The sequence below is a fragment of the Boleophthalmus pectinirostris genome, unplaced genomic scaffold (genome assembly GCF_026225935.1).
Source record: "Boleophthalmus pectinirostris isolate CB_2022bp ecotype Guang Dong unplaced genomic scaffold, ASM2622593v1 HiC_scaffold_9, whole genome shotgun sequence".
Lineage (NCBI taxonomy): Eukaryota > Metazoa > Chordata > Actinopteri > Gobiiformes > Gobiidae > Boleophthalmus > Boleophthalmus pectinirostris.
The window spans coordinates 2,383,880-2,404,210 of NW_026571541.1; the positions used below are offsets into that span (position 1 = coordinate 2,383,880).

Below are 20,331 nucleotides of genomic sequence, written 5' to 3' on the forward strand. Positions count from 1 at the left end.
TTTTATTCCAGCAGCTAAAGCTCCCAAACATGAAGAATGAACAAGAATGAATCAACAGGATGTGTTAGAAGATATCTAAAAACCCAGAACACAGAACATGTCTTATTCATCATCAGTATCAGTAGGCACATCTTCATAAACCCGCAGTCGGTCCTGGAGCTTTTGGATTTTCTGGCCGAGGTCACGGCAGCATGGACAGTTCTCACAAGCTTGACCACCAGAATTCTCCTCAACCTGTGGAGGCTTTTTCATCCTGGTGGACTGGTTTTAGATGGTTCAGTTGACCATGTTGACTGGGGTGTGGCACTTCCTCATCTGTGCACTTCATAAATTTTTTGGGAGTCGGCTCTTGGTCCCATTGTGATCCAAACATGTACTGGCTCTCTTAAAACAAAAACAAAAAAAGCTTCAAAACAAATGTGCATTTGGAACTATATAGGTCCACCCCAGAATAAAGATGAATATGATTTTTTATATGTGATAAATTCCCACAAATCCTGAAATTTCCCTTCAATGGACAACCTTAACACTTTCCATTTAAGGCTCTATAAGACTTTCTTTACCTGCTCAGCCGATCCAAACATGATAGGGAACTGTTTCCTCACTTCTGGGCTGCTTCCGGATGTTTGAGTTCCTTGTGCACCAAAATGTACTGTAACATTTTGCATAGTCTTGAACATCGATGTGCCGTCCACAACTAACAGAAGACAATATCATTGTGTTGAACATGACTTAATTGTTTTTTTAACATGAGAATAATCTGCAGCTGTTTTCTTGGATGTCAGATAACTTGTCACCTTGTTAGATCAAAATTATTATCAAACCATTTGATTCAGTCTTTAAATGTTTAGTGACCTTAGCTGCTGGAATAAAACATAGTACATGGTCACTGTTTACTCGTGTGAATGTTCAAAAAATTGAAGGAGCTTCATAAAATACATATGTTTGGTACCATAAAAAGAAGAAAGGTCTACAGTTTAACCTGAGCTGGAGCACAGGGCAGAATTCTCAAGCGGAGTTTGCCGTGGACCTGTCAGATGCAGTTGTGTTGATTTGGTTTATGGTTTATATCTCTGTCGCTCTTGGGCCTATCCACATGAAACGGTCAGTGAACTGTCAATATAAATAAACTAAAGTGAAATTATTTATTCACAATAGCTTCAGAAAGTGGTGCCGTAATTCAGCTCCAAAAACGTACCTGTTGTCAGCTGAAAGGACATTAAGATTAATTTGACAAGTTTGTGGACCTGATCCCAAACAAAGGAGAAATGAAGTCACATTCACAAATGACCAGATGACTCATGAGTGGTAAAATGACATGATTTATTATGGATTTATCTCACACACCAAAAAAAAAGCAAGAATTTGGTCCCAAGTGGAATGCGGGGGTGTGGTCCCAAAGATGGTCGCCGTAGCTCCAAGCTCAGGAGTACATGGTCAGCTCCAGCCACTGTCCACACAAACACATGAGCAGATTCAGGAGGGGTGGGTATGAGAGCAAAAGTAATATAGTGACAATTCTACATACAAATAGGCAGTGCTGAAACATAACCCAGTCCAAAGTAAAATACAATTATTAACAATCTGTACTTAAAGGTGCACTGTGTAACTTTGTCATTTTTCTAGTCCAGGGTCTGTCACCTGCTTGTCTCTTAAAGTTTAAAAATGGTATATGCGAGTTTCATTGTTGACAAAAGCGCGCGTGCTGGGAATTGTTTTGGTCGGCGGCAAGAAAGGCAAGGCAAGGCAATTTAATACACAATCAACAAAGTTTCAAAGTGCTTTACAGAATGACGGACGAGAGAAGCAATGAAAACGTATATGCACAGTTAAACCTGGATTGATCCCGGAAGACTATTTAAGCATGAACCTAAACGCTACTGACTCTGGGCACCAAGGAGGCCGGTCCCTGAGTCCTCAGAGTGCGAGATGGTTCATATGACACTAACATGTCACAGATGTACTTTGGTGCTCGGCCATGCAGAAACACTAATTCGGTTATTTATCCACTATAACGGCAGAGGACCCAAGACCATTTGACCAGAAATTGGTCATAAGCATCGACGGACGACAAATCACCCTCACAAAGCCTGGACCAAACCAAATTTCTGGTCAGAATTGCCAACTCCCTGGACAACCATTCACTTGGGCGATATCCACAATGACTTGGTGGAAACTCCTGGGTCATTCACAGCAGAAAAGATGAAAACCTCCAAGAGTCTCGATGTGTTGTTGAACTTGTTGGAGTCCACGGTTTGTTAGGATCTTCTACGTTTGCTCGGATGTTTGAAAGCCGTTTAATTCACCGTTAGTGGTTCTTTTCACTCAGAATACGAAAAAGACATTTTCTTTCTTCCGTGCTTCTATTTGTGCCTCCGATAATGCAACAGGAATTTACCATTATCGGGGAGAAATATGCGAGGTTATGCACTGTGTTTGACCGCTATCGTGTTTCTTGCCTCCGACCAAAATATTTCCCAGCATGCAACGTGGGCTTTTAATAACAATGACGTCAGCTGAAACTTGCCTATTACAATCACATCTAAACTGCCCCCAGAGTCTTCACCTGCAGATAGAGACACAGCCAAGTTTGTCTCATTCTCAGTTTATGGACAGACCAGGTCTTATGTGAAGCTCAGAACCTCCAGAATTCCCTCTCTGAGCTGCAGAGGCTGCACTAGCACTGACTCAGGACAGGTGCAGGTGCTGGGGTTTAGGGAGAGACCATTCATATCAGAGAGAGACCTTTTAGGTTTAAACACACTGGATTTCAGCATTGAAACTTGCAACCCAAACTAGAGGTGAGGCTCATTCTGCTTTTTGATTGGATAATCATCTTGAACCAAAAAAACAAATTATGACATAAAGAATTTACACTATGTCCAATGTTTTTTGTAATAAAGAATAAATCAGCATTACAATAATAACCAGATGTTACTGTATCTGAAAAACCTGAAGAACATTATCTCAAATACTTTTACTTAAAGGTCCTATATTATATAAAATTGACTCTTGAGAGCTTTAAGCCGTTATAATGCTGAGCAGAGTCTTACCTCCTCTATGCCCAGGTCGATGGTTCCATTGTTGTCTTTATCCAGAGTCTTAAATGCTCCTGCAGAGAAAAAACAGACATTAAATTAGAACCTCCTCCTATGTTCACACTAGAGCTGACACAATACTAACTTTTCAAACACCATTTCCATACTAAGAAATAGACTAATACAAATCAGTGATTATACCAAAAACATTTAAACCTTAGAATGTGATTTTCAACATTAAAGGTCCTGTATCACACAAAATTAACTCCTGTGAGCTCTAGGCCATGTTCTAATGTTGTTCCCTCCTCAAACACAGACCTGGAGGTGTTTTGTTTCATTCACAAATGTTCGAGTAACACTTCATTATTAGTCTGTCTACATCTCCAAAGCTCAGAATACTCGGAGCTGTGTACTGTTCCACCATCTGATGTCATGTGGTAGTTTTTTACATTCCTTTTACCTTTTGTTCAGTAATGATAAGGTCTCTGGAGTTTAGAAACAGTGAATTTCTGTATCACCACATGACATCACAAGGTGGAACAAAGTTATTCAGGAAAGCTTCATTTCTAGTTCGGATACTAGTTTTAGGCTGTCATAAAATCCTGGATCATCACCAACTTCTTCAAACTCAACTGCAACAACTCATCATCGGTCCCAAGTCCGTCATCCCCTGTGCGCACCATTTCACCCTGACCACAGAGGCACCACCTTTTCCTCCAGCCCACACATCTGTCACGAGACCAACACTGCTCTGTTCTATTGCCATAACGACACCACTTTTACCCCTCCCTCCCTCTAACCCGCACTATTGGCTCCCTCCTCACTACTTGGTTTTGTTTGTCCTATGATGTTTTATGTTAAACTATTGTGAAGCGTCTTCAAGTTGACATCAAAATCACTATAAAACCCACTATAAAATGTTGTTGTTGCTGCTGCTGTTATAATAATAATAATACTAATAATACTAATAATAATAATTATTATTATTATTATTATTATTATTATTATTATTAAAACTACTACTACTACTACTACTGTTGTTGTTATTATTATTAATGCATTGCTAAAACATCTAGAGCAGGCAGGACAGGAGCAGAAGTGGAAGGAAGACAGGGTACTGGACATTTCAAACTCAATACTCAGTGTGATTTTCAACGTGAAATGGTAGTACATTCTTAGGGATGCACCAATACATGTTTTTCAGTTCCTATACCAATATCAATACTATATGTTGAAGTATCTGCTAATATCTTATCTTAACCAGGATTGAAAATTGCATTTTTCCTCTCAAAATACAGTTTACTTGTTAGAAAATAGATCTGATTGTGTTCTGTAACTGTTGTAGCGGCCAAAATGCACCTCCAGCCACTGTGTGGCACTATGTCTTTGTTTTCTGTGGGTTGCTGCCTATTTAAGACCATTAATTAGCAATGCCAGGTGTTACAAATTGATGAGGAACAGTCTTTTGACCGTGTTCAAAGCTCATGTTAAAATAAAGGAATATTTGAGCTTTTACTGGACTTTTGGGCTCATTTATATGGAAACACGTGTCAGAACTACCTTTTAAAATTTGCATCCTAGTGGCTTGTGTGGCATAGGGCCACTGCCCCTACATTAGTCAAAAGACTCCTCAGAAGACAACAAGCTGAAGTGGATTGATTGGCACCACTCACCACACCTGCAGTCTGGCTCTGAGAGCTGCGTTTGGTTGCTACAGGAAAGGCAGCGAAGCAGCATTGGTTTGGACAAGGACAGAGATGGGAGTTTGTGCAGAGGTGACTGTGGTGAAGAACACTGCACAGACTGACCGTGTAGAAAGTTTGGACACAGATCTATGCAACGGACTTAAGCTGATTGAACTGGACACTAATGTAAGGGAATCAAGCAAAGGAGGACAATTGTCTTCAATCAGTGTACAGTAAAATTTGCTTACAAAATACTTGTTCAGCTTTATTGAACTTTCACTGAACTTATTTCACTTTGTAAAAAGCAGTTATTTAGTCATGAAAGGTTTAAATTCTTCTATTGCTGCTGCTCATTTACAACTTGAGGCTGAAAAGGCAGTGCTTCTGGTCAGACTGTCTTTATTGAAGGAGAAACATGCCATAGAAGAGCAAATGGCAATAATCAGAAGGAAAAAGGAACAACTGGATATGGAAATGGAAATTTTAGAAATGAAGGCTGAATTGATTTGTTAAAGTCTAAAAGGTCTAAGCCTAGATTGGAGTCCCATAAATTAAAAAGCCCACATTCGGAGAAACCACTGCCACACAAAGTAACTGCACGAACTCCTCCGGTCACTTCTCCTGTGTCTGGCAAACACACAGGGGCCAGGACAGGTGAGCCCTCTCCTGTCGTGGACTTTATTCCACCCACTTATCTGATGTATCATCTCCATGTGAAGGGAAACAGACACTTCAATCTCCAAAGGTGAAATCCAACCCTCTGAAATCTTTGATTCCTCCGATGTGGCCAACAGTCAAGGCATAGGGCCGGACGCTGTTGTAACCCTATTGGTAAAGGGTACAGGAGGCCCTCTGAGGAAATGACAGGACAGGGCAGGACTGGTGATTTGGATGTAGTTTTCGTTGACAAAGAACAAATTGGAGACAACTGTCGGACTGTTTTCACTTCCACACATGGACTCAAGAGGTGACTGCTGTTTGTCGCCCTCATGGCCTCCAAAGGGCTTGGATAAAGCAAGAGCTCTCTTCCACCTAAAACACCCAAGAGCTTTCAAGAGAAAACTGTGGAAAGCATAGGACTAATGATTCTGTTTTGAATGATTAATGATTAAATTTGCCAAGATAAAATATGGAGTTTGTGTAATTGCTTAAATGATTGCTAAAATGCAAATTTTGGACAGTAAATCATGTTATCTGGATTGTACAATGAATTTGAGAAGTTAGAATTATTTTCTTATTGCATTGTGGCCTTTTGCTACATTCATTTTGTAATTGTTTTGATCCCGGCAGAAAACAAAGGGGCCGGTGTGTAACGGCCAAAATGCACCTCTGGCCACTGTGTGGCACTATGTCTTTGTTTTCTGTGGGTTGCTGCCTATTTAAGACCATTAATTAGCAATGCCAGGTGTTACAAATTGATGAGGAACAGTCTTTTGACAGTGTTCAAAGCTCATGCTAAAATAAAGGAATATTTGAGCTTTTACTGGACTTTTGGGCTCATTTATATGGAAACACGTGTCAGAACTACCTTTTAAAATTTGAATCCTAGTTACTTGTGTGGCATAGGGAACCACTGCCCCTACAACTCTTACATATCCTGTGAGGAACTGCTGAACAGCTTTGCATGAATTCAAGTTCAAACATCATGAGACGTTCTGAGCCTGCATCAGGAAAGTAAAGAGTCCAGTCAGGATACAACTCCAGCTAGGCTTTGTTTTGTAGATCATGTCGACTCAATTTATGGTGGTTTATCACAGGATCAAGTCAGTGTTTGGTGACAGATTATAATTTAATTTATTTTTGTTGTCTTGTTTTCACCTGAGTCTGCCTTCTCTCTCATCTAATCGTCTCAGTTGGTGATTTTAACCACAGCTGGAGCCATACCAATCCACTCCAAAACTAACCAGGGGAAAGCAAGTGAAAGTGATCCATGTCTAGTGGAGAGTCAAGAACATTCTGTGGGGCCAGGACTCCCCTGACAAAGAGAATTTAATCTCAGCGTCAAATGTCAAATAAAATTTTTAAAAAGGAGCAGAACAGATGCAAGACAGGTGCAAAACAGGTGCAAGACAGGAGCAGGTCCACGGTAGTTCTTGGCAGGTGACTCACTGCACATAGAGTCCAGGCGCACCAGGCAGCCCACGTAGCTGTCGAAGTCCATTTCTCCGTTCTGGTCGGCATAGCGACGCAAGATCAGATTGTATAAGTCATCCGTCTTCTTCCTCGGGTCGTTCAGACGGAAACCTGTGCACAGAGAAAGTACTCGCATAAAAGTACTGCTACTGCAAATCAAGCATAGTCAGGTCAAAGTAGTACCACTGCTAAGGAGGGATACTCATGTAAAAGTACTGCTACTTCAAAGGAGGAATACTAAACACTAAAAGGGTTACACTTTATAATAACACCTTAATTAAATCACAGTGATGAATAGTTTATTAATAGTTATGTAATATTTATTTGTGATGAGGAAACTGCCTTTTAACACAGACAGAAATAGTGTCGTATGAGCTCTTTATTTAAAGAGGTATTAATTAAACAGTTATTAATCTTGAATTATTCATAATAAACTAATTGTTCATTGTGAATAAAGTCTTTCTGTGTGACATATTAAGGCTAATTAGGTGTAGTTATTATAAAGTAGCACAATGATTATTTTTTTTATTTACGGCTACTCAGACTCAGTAGAGCATTAAACAGGAGGTATCAACGTTTACCTTTCTATCACATTGTTCCCTCAACTAAAACAGGAATGAAGAGGTTTTAGATGTCATCCACAGCGATCTCTCCCAGGCCCTATTCACACTCAAACTACAGCTTCACAAATTGATGTGATGCATGCTGATTTTGTTGTGATAGTGCTCTGAAGGGGGAGTAACTTTTGACTTTTGAGTGTCAAAAATGAAAGATGGTGATTGTGTTACAGGTAATACCATAAATAAGTAAAACAGTCCCTCTTTATGTTCATATATCACCATTAAGACAAGAACGAGACGCCACATGTGGCCTGTACTTCTTATTACAAGTAAAGGTTCATTCAGTTATTCCAGTGCTGTGCGTGCCAGCTTACAGGTCAGATCTCTGGAGAGATGAGCCACAGTGAGAGTGTGTTTTAGGGTGTGCTGGTAAAGGCTTTTTTTTTTTTTTTTAAAGACAAATGTTTACAAATGACAAAGGCCTCAAATGTTTGAAATTGTTGAAATGAGACATTTGAGCTGCATCCAGAGGCCATGTCCATGACAATGAAGGTCCTTTGAAACCAAACGAGGGAATATATCAGTATCATTGTTTTACACGCTACTTTGGAGCAATGAAAACACATGCAACTGAACAAATACTAGGCACATTTAATGCAATAATGTGGAATATTCTGGCCAAAACAATAATTTCCATGGAGATAAGCACTGTCCACCAGAAAACATTTAATTAACGCGTTGTCAGATTTTTTAAAGATCTGCCGTTGTACTGTCCTGTGAGTGGAGACGGGGGGGAGGTAACGCTTCTGAGCACTCAACCATTGCATGCAGGACAATCCAGGATTCCTCAAACAGAATACCACTCTAACAGCTCAAAGTACTTCACTTGATTACTTAAACACTAATAATGTGGGTAATGTTCAAAACAAAATATCATTAAGTTTGAAATGAGCATTTGTAGCTTCTCTGATAAGAGCAGTAATTACAGCCATGGTTAGAGTTGGAGTAACTGGACAGCTCTGTTTCAGTGGTTGTGTCCTTTGGCTGCACTCACCTGCCTCCGCCAAGGCCCCGGGCAGCTCCCGAGACGAGATGCGACCGGACCTGTCCCTGTCGTACTGCACGAAGATGCTCTGCATACACACACACACGTTTCAAAAATGAAGGGCACATGAGAGGTATATATAATAGACAGTGTAGCTCTCTCCACTCTCTCAAGGGGCTGCATCCAGCCTAAAGAACATTACAAGTGTAAGCCAATATCATTATTAAGTATTAAGGTCATTTACAGCATTATTCATTCACTCCACATCTGGTGGTGGTAAACTACTACTGTAGCCACATCATCTCACCACCACCAATACACACACACCCCACACTTAAAGGAGTGTCTGTGTTGAACAACAGTTTCTACTAGAGTCACTGCTGCTCCACTGGGGCACCTGGAATTCCCAGATGTCTTCCATCCAACTCCTAACCAGGCCTGGCCTCCTCCTCTGACCCCTCTGACCCCTCTGATAACTTATGTAAAAACTCACCTGCCATTTTTTGATGTTGTTCCAAAGAAACTTGAACTCATGGAAGCCCAGTTTGCCTGTGCTGTCGCTCTGAGAGAAAGTCAAAGAACACAACACCAGCACAGAGAACAGAGCAGTGTCAAGTCCAACTCAAGTCCAAGAATCAAGTCCAAGAATCAAGTCCTCAAAATTACACCAACGATCTCATGTAGGTGGCATCAGGGGCCCCAGGGTCCCATGTGGAAGGATACATCCATGACAGCCACCATACTGCGGCACGTCTCAATACTGAAGCCGTCATTACCGATGTCCAGACCACCTACAACACACACAGCATCATCACAAAGGAGAATTCTCCTGGAATACTGTTCAATATAGATTTGAACCAGACACCCTCTGATCAAAGAGCCAACACTGACTGACTGCACCACTGCTACTCAAATCCAGAGGTGGGAAGTGCTCAGCTGCATTTACTCAAGTACTTTCAGATATGACTACTGACTATGGATATTCTATTTGACAAATATACTGCAAAGTGTAACAGTATTCTTACTTGAGTAAAAGTTGTGGTTACTCTTCCCACAGTGACTAAGTCTAAAAAGCTGTTGAACATTTGTGTTTCTTCCACCGCTCCTTCAAGTATAATTTAGTTTGCTAAATTTTTGTGTCTATTCATTAAAAATACCTGATTTTGTGCATTGTTTAAATTTTGCCCTGTATTATGCAAAACTGACTTGACAAAATTGTGAGCTTTAAGTCATGTTCTAATGCTGTTCCCTCCTCAAAAACAAACCTTGAGTTGTGTTTTGTTTCAGTCACATGTTTGAGTAATTATTATTAATCTCTCTACATCTCCAAAGCTCAAATTGCTCTGTTCCACCATGTGACATCCTGTAGTTTTCATGTTAACAGCTCCTCTTACCTTTAGTTCTGCAGAGAGGAAATTCCAGGGCTGATTTGATCAAAACAATTCTAGTGAAGGTGTATGGAGTTTAAAAACACAGTGGAGCACTTCCTGTATCATCACAAAACATAACTCCACATATGTTTGTGATGAGGAAACTACATAATAACATAGATCAGAAAATAGTGTACTATGGGCCTTTAAATTCAAATTATAAATCAGACAGTTACATGTGTAGTAGTTTATTCAAATATGTTGTACTTGGGAGTTATTTTTGAAGTAACAATGTTATGTTTTGGTGACTCACGCTTTCTGCAGATGTTGTCCAGGATCTTCTTGAGCTCCTCAGGGCTGATCTCCATGTCCTGTGAACATACAGGTCTCAGTACCACATGCTCAATCACCTGCAGCTTTAGGAGACAGCAGAGTAATGGAGCTGTTTGTTCCTAGTTTAACAACTCTGGACTTACTGGGCCTATCCACATGAAACTAAAACTGGTGCATCAGTGTCTTCTCTGGTTACACATTAGGCCTGTGGTTGACTAAAGACATGTGCTGCCCATCCATTAGTCCACTAAAAAGCTCTCAACACTCACATATCTCTGTGTATCTGAGCCAAACTGCACTCACAACACTACACCTGCAGGCAGAGCTCATGCAGAAAAAAGTGTATTTATATGTAAAATGTTTAACTCAGTCCTTTCTGTTCTTGTCCCATTTGAATCCTGATCATGTACATAAAATGTTTAGTTGACTAATACAGAGTTTGCGACTCCAAATCCACTGATTAATCCATTTTATGACAACAGGCCTATTGCAATACTGCAGACGCGCAGCTCTACTGCAGACGCGCAGATCTACTGCAGACGCGCAGATCTACTGCAGACGCGCAGATCTACTGCAGACGCGCAGATCTACTGCAGACGCGCAGATCTACTGCAGACGCACAGTACATTATGGATCATTTCTGGACAAAATCACTAAAGACAAATAACAGTTTAGTTTAAGGATTTTAAATAAAGTTATTTTTTTCATAAATAGTGACTCTCCCATAAAGTCAGACTGAGATGTGGGATATATATATTATATATATGATATATTTGGTCGATATTTGCACTTTTAGGGCATCAGCTAATGATCCTCAGCATTCCAGCATAGGTCAGTGTTTATCTTGAGCAAACCAAACAAAACACTTTACAAAATGCATGATCTCAAATCTACTCTTTTTATTATTAGAGCAGTACACTGTACAGTCACTGTTTGAAACAGTCTGTCCTCTGCTTACTGTAACCTTAAGAATGTCACTATTAAAATGTAAAAGTGATAGTAGTTGACTCCTCCTGGCCAATTAGGAGTCAGGTTTGTGGAGATGCAAGCACATGCAGTAAGGAGGCATGTTTTTTGATGTTTTTCAGTGCTACATCCATAGTGAAAAACATGCTTATAATTTTGTCTATTTTTTTGGCAAAAAAAAAATTAAATGCTATGGCTTTAATGTAGAGGTTATTTTTTTCTTCATAGGTTTTACTAGAGGAGAGCGTAAAGGTCTGGGTTAATCTGGTGTGACTGTCAAACACAGTTCCACTTGAATTGCTGAAACTGTGTCATGAACACTACTGAGAAGTATGCATTGTGGGTAAAATGTTTGTCCACATTGTGTAACAATAGTATCTATTCAAATGCCAATAGTGAAGAAAGTGGGTGTGTCCCGTGGAGAGTGCCTGAGCGGTGTGTGGACCAGGGTTCAGACAGGCCGGGCCAGTCCAACAACCATCGCCCAGGATGAGTCAGAGCCGCCCCGCCTGGCAATGACAGGAATGTGTGTGTGTGTGTGTGTGTGTGTGTGTGTGTGTGTGTGTGTGTGTGTGTGTGTGTGTGTGTGTGTGTGTGTGTGTGTGTGTGTGTGTGTGTGTGTGTGTGTGTGTGTGTGTGTGGGTGTGGGTGTGTGTGTGTGTGTGGGTGTGTGTGTGCATGTGTGTGTGTACATGTGTGAGTGCGTGTACTAAGCCCAGCCCCAACAGATCCTGAAGTACTGGCTCTAGCTCACTAAGCAGGGGCTTTAGTGGTGTCGGTGTGTGTATAATGATTATCTGCATAATGATTTACTACTAATACTATTACTACTACTACTACTACTACACAAATCAATTATAATGAGAGACTGTTGGAATACTGGTCATAGTAATTATAATAATTTAAATGTTACAGAAAGAGCAGATTCAAAATGTAAGAAACAGCAATACTGTTCAAGGCCTAATAATAATTACTTTCACTGTCCCAATATTCCAAAGATGTGTACTACATTGTGTACTACAGTATGTACTACAGTATGTACTACAGTATGTACTACAGTATGCACTACAGTGTGTACTATAGTGTGTACTAGAGTGTGTACTAGAGTGTGTACTACAGTATGTACTACAGTGTGTACTACAGTGTGTACTATTGGGGTGTGCAAAAATATCAGAATATCGATATATCGTATCATTTAATGTGATGATACAGTATTGATATCGTGGGCTATTGTATCGATATATCACCAAGAGTATTTTTAGGTGTGTTTTACTAAATTATTTTGTTTCAGGTACAGTTTTGTTGCTTGTGGAGTGAAAGGAAACTCATTTATGCAACAAATTTGACATTTTTACTGTTTTGAGGATTAAAATGTTTGTGTTTCATATGAACTTTGCACAAGAAGTGGTTTAACAAAGACTTTTAGTATCACAGCCATGATTTAGTCTTTATTTTTTATTGAACCGTATTGAATCGATTTGAAATATATCATCGAATAGAAACTGCACTGTATCGAGGTATGTATCGTATCGTGGCCTGTGTATCGAGGTATGTATCGTATCGGCAACTCCTTAATGATACCTAGCCCTAGTGTACTACAGTATGTACTACAGTATGTACTACAGTGTATACTACAGTATGTACTACAGTATGTACTACAGTATGTACTACAGTGTATACTACAGTATGTACTACAGTATGTACTACAGTGTGTACTACAGTGTGTACTACAGTGTATACTACAGTATGTACTACAGTGTGTACTACAGTATGTACTACAGTGTATACTACAGTGTATACTACAGTATGTACTACAGTATGTACTACAGTGTGTAGTACAGTATGTACTACAGTGTGTACTACAGTGTATACTACAGTGTGTACTACAGTATGTACTACAGTATGTACTACAGTGTGTACTACAGTGTATACTACAGTATGTACTACAATATGTACTACAGTGTGTACTACAGTGTGTACTACAGTGTATACTACAGTGTGTACTACAGTGTGTACTACAGTGTATACTACAGTGTGTACTACAGTGTGTACTACAGTGTGTACTACAGTGTATACTACAGTGTGTACTACAGTGTGTACTACAGTGTGTACTACAGTGTATACTACAGTGTGTACTACAGTGTGTACTACAGTGTATACTACAGTGTGTACTACAGTGTATACTACAGTGTGTACTACAATATGTACTACAGTGTGCACTACAGTGTGTACTACAGTGTATACTACAGTGTGTACTACAGTGTGTACTACAGTATGTACTACAGTGTATACTACAGTGTATACTACAGTATGTACTACAGTATGTACTACAGTGTGTAGTACAGTATGTACTACAGTGTATACTACAGTGTGTACTACAGTGTGTACTACAGTATGTACTACAGTATGTACTACAGTATGTACTACAGTGTGTACTACAGTGTATACTACAGTATGTACTACAATATGTACTACAGTGTGTACTACAGTGTGTACTACAGTGTGTACTACAGTGTATACTACAGTGTGTACTACAGTGTGTACTACAGTGTATACTACAGTGTGTACTACAGTGTGTACTACAGTGTGTACTACAGTGTGTACTACAGTGTGTACTACAGTGTATACTACAGTGTGTACTACAGTGTGTACTACAGTGTGTACTACAGTATGTACTACAGTGTGTACTACAGTATGTACTACAGTGTATACTACAGTGTATACTACAGTATGTACTACAGTATGTACTACAGTGTGTAGTACAGTATGTACTACAGTGTGTACTACAGTGTATACTACAGTGTGTACTACAGTATGTACTACAGTATGTACTACAGTGTGTACTACAGTGTATACTACAGTATGTACTACAATATGTACTACAGTATGTACTACAGTGTGTACTACAGTGTGTACTACAGTGTGTACTACAGTGTGTACTACAGTGTATACTACAGTGTGTACTACAGTGTGTACTACAGTGTGTACTACAGTGTGTACTACAGTGTATACTACAGTGTGTACTACAGTGTGTACTACAGTGTATACTACAGTGTGTACTACAGTGTATACTACAGTATGTACTACAGTGTGTACTACAGTATGTACTACAGTGTATACTACAGTGTATACTACAGTATGTACTACAGTATGTACTACAGTGTGTAGTACAGTATGTACTACAGTGTATACTACAGTGTGTACTACAGTATGTACTACAGTATGTACTACAGTATGTACTACAGTGTATACTACAGTATGTACTACAATATGTACTACAGTGTGTACTACAGTGTGTACTACAGTGTATACTACAGTGTGTACTACAGTGTATACTACAGTGTGTACTACAGTGTGTACTACAGTGTATACTACAGTGTGTACTACAGTGTGTACTACAGTGTATACTACAGTGTGTACTACAGTGTATACTACAGTGTGTACTACAGTGTGTACTACAGTGTGTACTGTGTTGTACTCACATCTCCAGCGAGCTGCTGGAAGGTCAGTCTGAACTTCTTCTCCTCATCGCTCTCATGGGTCTCAGCAAAGTTGAGGGGTCTGCGTGGAGGAGGCTGCACCCAACAGGGACATGTGTCACACATGAGGATGTCTACAGAGAGGGGACATGAGGACAGAGGACAGGGGACCAGAGACATGGGGACCAGGGGCACAGATGACACAGTGGACCAGAGACATGGGGACCAGAGGACAGGAGACAGGGGACAGGGGACCAGAGACATGGGGACCAGAGGACAGGAGACAGGGGACAGGGGACCAGAGACATGGGGACCATGGGCCCAGAGGACACAGTGGATCAGAGACATGGGGACCAGAGGACAGGAGACAGGGGACAGGGGACCAGAGACATGGGGACCAGAGGACAAGGGACAGGGGACCAGAGACATGGGGACCAGAGGAAAGGGGACAGGGGACCAGAGACATGGGAACCAGGGGCCCAGAGGACAGAGGGGACCAGAGACATGTGTACACAGAATCCAGTGAAGTGTCCTGTGTGATACTCACAGGGTCTGAGGGTCTGAAGTCTGCAGGGTCGAAGTTACTACAAAGAAACAACAGTGAGTCACTACACAGTACTACTGCACTCACAGTACTACCATACTACTACAGAAGGCTGTATTCACATTAGTAATGTCCATGTAGGTGTGTGATGGTACTGCAGTTTCACAGTAGACCACATCTACAGTGTGTCATGTCTAGGGTCCAGTGCAGTGAGAAGAAGCACCAGTTTTACATGATTCTTGATTATTGTCACCATGGCAACAACAGAAGTCCTGTACTCTGCGTTACTCCCAGGGGCAGATGCATTTGCAGCTTTATTTAAGCAGACTTTGTGAACGGCACTTGCAAGTCTCCATGGAGATGTTCCACAGTATGGCATTATACATATCTATCTCCATGGAGAGCAGGTTTGGCCACCAAGTCAAGTTATAGATCAGATCTGTGGAGGGGTGACTCTGCTCACAGTAGGTTCAAGTTCAAGTTCAAAAAGTTTATTATCAATTCTTCATAATAAAAACATATTTAGAATCGTTACAATAAAAAAGTTTGTACTTGACCTGGTCATTAAACAAACAGATCAATCAAATGTCATATTATGAGCCGGTCAATGCAGACAAAGAAACAGCAGCCACAGCGCAGTACACTTCTCCTCTGACGTGCTGTTTTATATAAGCCTTGTTCAAACTTTGTGCTGGTTTCTATTTTCTAATAACCTAGATCCTCATCCTCACTGCTGCGCCCTGTGGAGAGCCCATGTTCAGCTTTGGTTGCAGAAACAGGAAATTCTCCGGTAAATGCTTGTTTGTCATGGATCTGTGTTTGTTTACCTCTCGCACTTTTTCTCGGTCAGGAACAGGAGAGGCACTCACCTGATGGCGGATATGATGCCTCCCAGGAGCTGTCTGCCAAGATACATTTTGGTGGATTTTCTACAAAAGAAGTTTATGACACAATCATTTCACACATAGTTAGTTCAATACGGGCTACACAGCCAGAAACCAGACAAACTAAACACCGAGGCCTCACGGAAAGTGTCCAGAGCGTGGCTGGTGACGCTGCGCACACGAATCCGTGTCAACAAAACCAGAGCTCACATTTCCACAGAGCAGCGGGACTTACCTGCAGCAGCGGGGACACGGAGGACAGACAGAGCGGAGGGACAAGTGAAGAGTGCCCGGACTGCGCACTGAGTTGGGCCACGGCTCCCTACACCTCAGCTCTCCTGCCCCGCCCTGCCCCGCGCCTGCCCCGCGCCCTGCCCACGGCCCACAGCTGTACACTCCATACTGTACACGGGGCGGAGCGCACGGATCAGGTCCTAGTGCCCGACCTGACGTTACAGAAGACGTACAGTAGGAGTCCCGTCCGGTAGTAGTAGGCTACACTACTACTATTAGTACAAGTCTACTACTATTAGTACAAGTACTACAGAAGCAGGGGCATGTAGGTTCATAGTTCCCCGCGCGTCAGTGTCAAAACTTTTGACTTACTCTATACCGCTCCTCTTCCTCCCGTGTCGCTCCCTCTTCCTCCAGCAGATAGCAGCAGACACAGGGTGGGCTGGAGGAGCGGAGTGTGGGCTGGAGGGGGGCTGGGGTGTTGGGCTGGAGGGACTTGTGCTCTGTGAGTGTGAGTGTCTGGTCACACCTTAGGCATACATAATAAATCCCCCTTATAGAGACTAGAGCTGTGTACACCTCCACATCACTTCTACCAAATATACGACTGTATAGCCTACTGTTAACCTACTGAAGGGAAATAGAGCGTGTGTAGTGTGGAAAAGAAGAGCTACATAATTATACTTCCACACTTATATACTTACAACTATATCTTAAATTGTAGGCTGTTATAGGCCCTGTCACTTTTCTGGTCTACCATCTGTTCACCATCTCTAACTTTGGCAATGTGTCTCCATGGTGACAGCAAGTGTCTCCAAGTTATAGATCAGGTCTGTGGAAAGGTGACTACGCACACATGTTTTGTAATCGAATAAATGCCACATAGCCATACAGTGAAACGGGCCAGGTAAAGTGCTATCACCTGTTAGGCTGGAGGTGGCTCTGTATAGATGGCTCCTTTAGGCCTGCTCCTTGAGTCACAGTGCTACAGTGTGGCTCCTCCCTCTGCTGGGTGTGGTCTGATCTGACACAGGTGTAAATGTGGATGCTCCTGCACAGCCTGACGCTCAGCATTACTCACATAGTTTTCGATACACAGTGACACAGACAGGATGGGGCAGGTTCAGTGTCCTCGTCAAACAACTATAATTTCAGAGTTCAGTCTGAGCTCTGTAACTTCATCTATGACACTGTTTGTGGGAGTCTTACAAAAAATTTACATCCAGACAGAACACAAACTTCAGTTCTTCCGAAGCGCAGAGCTTACTCTGCCTCATGTCTAAAAGCACCCATACACAAACTGGACCGCTTGTTTTCCAGCTCTGGTAAACTGTCCAACGCCTCAGGAGGGAGGAGCAGAGATTCACCAAAACTGTTACAGTGTAAACTCTAGAATGTACAGTCCCTGACAAAGGTCTTGTCGCTTATCCATTTTGTAGAAACAAAAGCTTATAACCTGACTTTAAATTAATCGATTGGTTTTAGAAATGTCTCATATGAAAGCTAAAACCCTCCCAAATTATGCTCAATATACTAAAAGAAATTTGCTTCACTGAAGAAAGATTGATCATTTAATGAACACAGAAAGGTCAGATTTTGGCAAGACAAAAGTCTTGTCGCCTTGTCATATGATGCACCCAATCCTAGATTACAGCCTCACCTGTGATCAGTTACTGATCAATCAATTAGTGGGTGTGTATAAAAAGAACCCCAGCACACCAGACCTTCACATCAACTGCAACTTGACCTCTGACAACATGCCTAAGATCCACCCTGAGACCAAAGCGTTAATTATCAAGAGGCTGAAGACCAGATCCACTGCTGAGGTGGTGACACCTTCAATGTGTCTCAGCGTCAAGTACAAAGAATAAGAAAAAGATCTGAAATGAGATGTTTTTGACAAGCCCAGGTCTGGCAGACCCCGCAAGACAACTGCTCGGGAGGACCGTTTGTTGATTCGAAAATCCAAGGCCAGCCCCTTTTCCACTGCAGCAGACTCCACCAGACCTGGTCACCTCAAGTCCCTGTGTCAACCACAACAGTTTGTAGAATTCTGTCTCAAAATGGCCTCCATGGTCGAATCAGTGCACAGAAACCAGCACTAAACAAAAGGCAATAAAAAAAACTGTGTGGCATTTGCCAAGGCCCACAGCCTGCTAAAAGGATGGACACTGGAAAAGTGGCAGAAGGTGGATTTCTCAGATGAATCCTCGGTTGAATTACATCACAGCCGCCGCAAATATTGCAGGAGACCTACTGGAGCCCGCATGGATCCAAGATTCACCCAGAAAACAGTTAAGTTTGGTGGTGGAAAAATCCTGGTCTGGGGTTCCATCCAGTATGGGAGTGTGCGAGACATTTGCAGGGTGGAAGGCAAATATCAATAGCCTAAAATATCAAGAAGTATTAGCTCCTCTTACATTCCCAACCATAAAAGGGGTCAAATTTTGCAGCAGGATGGTGCTCCATCGCATACTTCTATCTCTACATCAAAGTTTCTCAAGGCGAAGAAGATGAAGGTGCTCCAGGACTGGCCAGCCCAGTCACCAGACATGAACATCATTGAGCATGTCTGGGGTAGAATGAAAGAGGAAGCATGGAAGGCAAAACCAAAGAATCTTGATGAACTCTGGGAGGCATGTAAGACGCTTTCTTTGCTATTCCTGATGACTTCATCAACAAATTGTATGAATCATTGTTGAACCGCATGGATGCGTCCTTCAAGCTCCTGGAAGTCATACAAGATATTAAATATGGATCTCACAGCACCACTACTTCATTCACTGACGTTATGCAACATATTTTTGTATTTGAAGTAAATTATTTGTTCAATTTTCTGTAGGCAACAAAACTTTTGTCTTGCCAAAATCTGACCTTTCTGTCTTCATTAAATGATCAATCTTTCTTCAGTGAAGCAAATTTATTTTAGTATATTGAGCATAATTTGGGAGGGTTTTAGCTTTCATATGAGACATTTCTAAAACCAATCAATTCATTTAAAGTCAGGTTATAAGCTTTTGTTTCTACAAAATGGATAAGTGACAAGACTTTTGTCAGGGACTGTAGTAGCAGAGACTGGGGGTTCAGAGACTGAGGGCTTAGAGGATGGGGGTTCAGAGGATGGGGGCTCAGAGAAAGACTCGTCCGTCACTCTGGCTGAAGTCTCTCAGGTGGTTAAAGCTCCTCTGAGGCTCCAGAGGTGGATAAGATCTGTCCTGAGTATCTGGGTGTTGTGGGGCTGTCTTGGCTGCCATAATAATAATAATAATAATAATAATAATGCAGGGGAAGTGTCTTGCCTAAGCACACAACAACAGAACTTGGTCTGAGCAGGAATCCTGTGACCTTCGGGTCAGGGGATCGTTGCTTTAACCACTGAGCCACTGTCGCTCCAATAATGTTTAATGTCACATTGTGGAACATACCTGGCAGAACAATGACATATCCATAGAAACAAGAAGGTGACAGACTCCCAATCAGAAAGTTACACAGTGCACCTTTAATTGGACAAAACATAAATAAACATTCTTACAGCAGAGATGAGGTCAGGCCTATTCTGCAAAATCAACATTTTAGAGCCTTACCCTCCGATATATGTAGAGTGATGTGTGAGTCGTCTTTATTCTCCTGACTCATTGCTCCAGTCTATCCTGTTTTCACTTCCACGGGTCCAGGTCCACTGTGACACATGTCCTTCTCCAGCCTTATTTTCTTAATTTGTGAAACACATAAGATTCAGACGTGATCTATTGTTATTTTGGTTTAAAAAAAAAAAAAAAAAAAAAAAAAAAAAAACAATAAACAAAAAAACTGCTGGGCCCGACAGCATGTGACTGCTATTGGGTACCTCAGTTTTCTTCAATACTAATAATATATTAATAATAATAATTGAGATCTCTGAGAGACTCCACTGAGAGTTGATGATATTATACTGCTCAAAAAATTAAGGGAACACATCATATTTCAATGTGAAAAAAAAGTTAGAAATCTATACAAATATGGACAGGCAAAGGATGGAAATGAACAACAGGGGCACTAGAGCAGCAACAATGAGACAAAC

General features: G+C 41.3%; 1 protein-coding gene across 1 annotated transcript; it reads right to left on the reverse strand.

Annotated features, from left to right (window-relative positions):
• Positions 1-1,306: 1,306 nt before the first annotated feature.
• LOC110172711 (calpain small subunit 1-like) lies at positions 1,307-16,393 on the reverse strand. The gene is made up of 11 exons (XM_020938643.2): positions 16,273-16,393; positions 16,023-16,082; positions 15,157-15,193; positions 14,613-14,705; positions 10,145-10,202; positions 9,185-9,252; positions 8,955-9,023; positions 8,471-8,549; positions 6,833-6,967; positions 3,054-3,112; positions 1,307-1,450 (listed from the first exon to the last, which is right to left on the reverse strand). Exons 2-11 carry the CDS (start codon positions 16,067-16,069, stop codon positions 1,424-1,426), a joined length of 672 nt encoding a protein of 223 aa, XP_020794302.1. The 5' UTR covers positions 16,070-16,082; positions 16,273-16,393; the 3' UTR covers positions 1,307-1,423.
• Positions 16,394-20,331: the final 3,938 nt, after the last annotated feature.

Bases quoted from the DNA above. Each gene is read 5' to 3' on its own strand.
- LOC110172711 (XM_020938643.2), bottom strand. From the start codon at position 16,069: ATGTATCTTGGCAGACAGCTCCTGGGAGGCATCATATCCGCCATCAG. The intron at 14,706-15,156 runs GTGAGTATCACA...TGTTGGGTGCAG, and splicing joins ACTTCAGACCCTCAGACCCT to CCTCCTCCACGCAGACCCCT. The intron at 6,968-8,470 runs GTGAGTGCAGCC...CTCTGTGCACAG, and splicing joins CGGGGCCTTGGCGGAGGCAG to GTTTCCGTCTGAACGACCCG.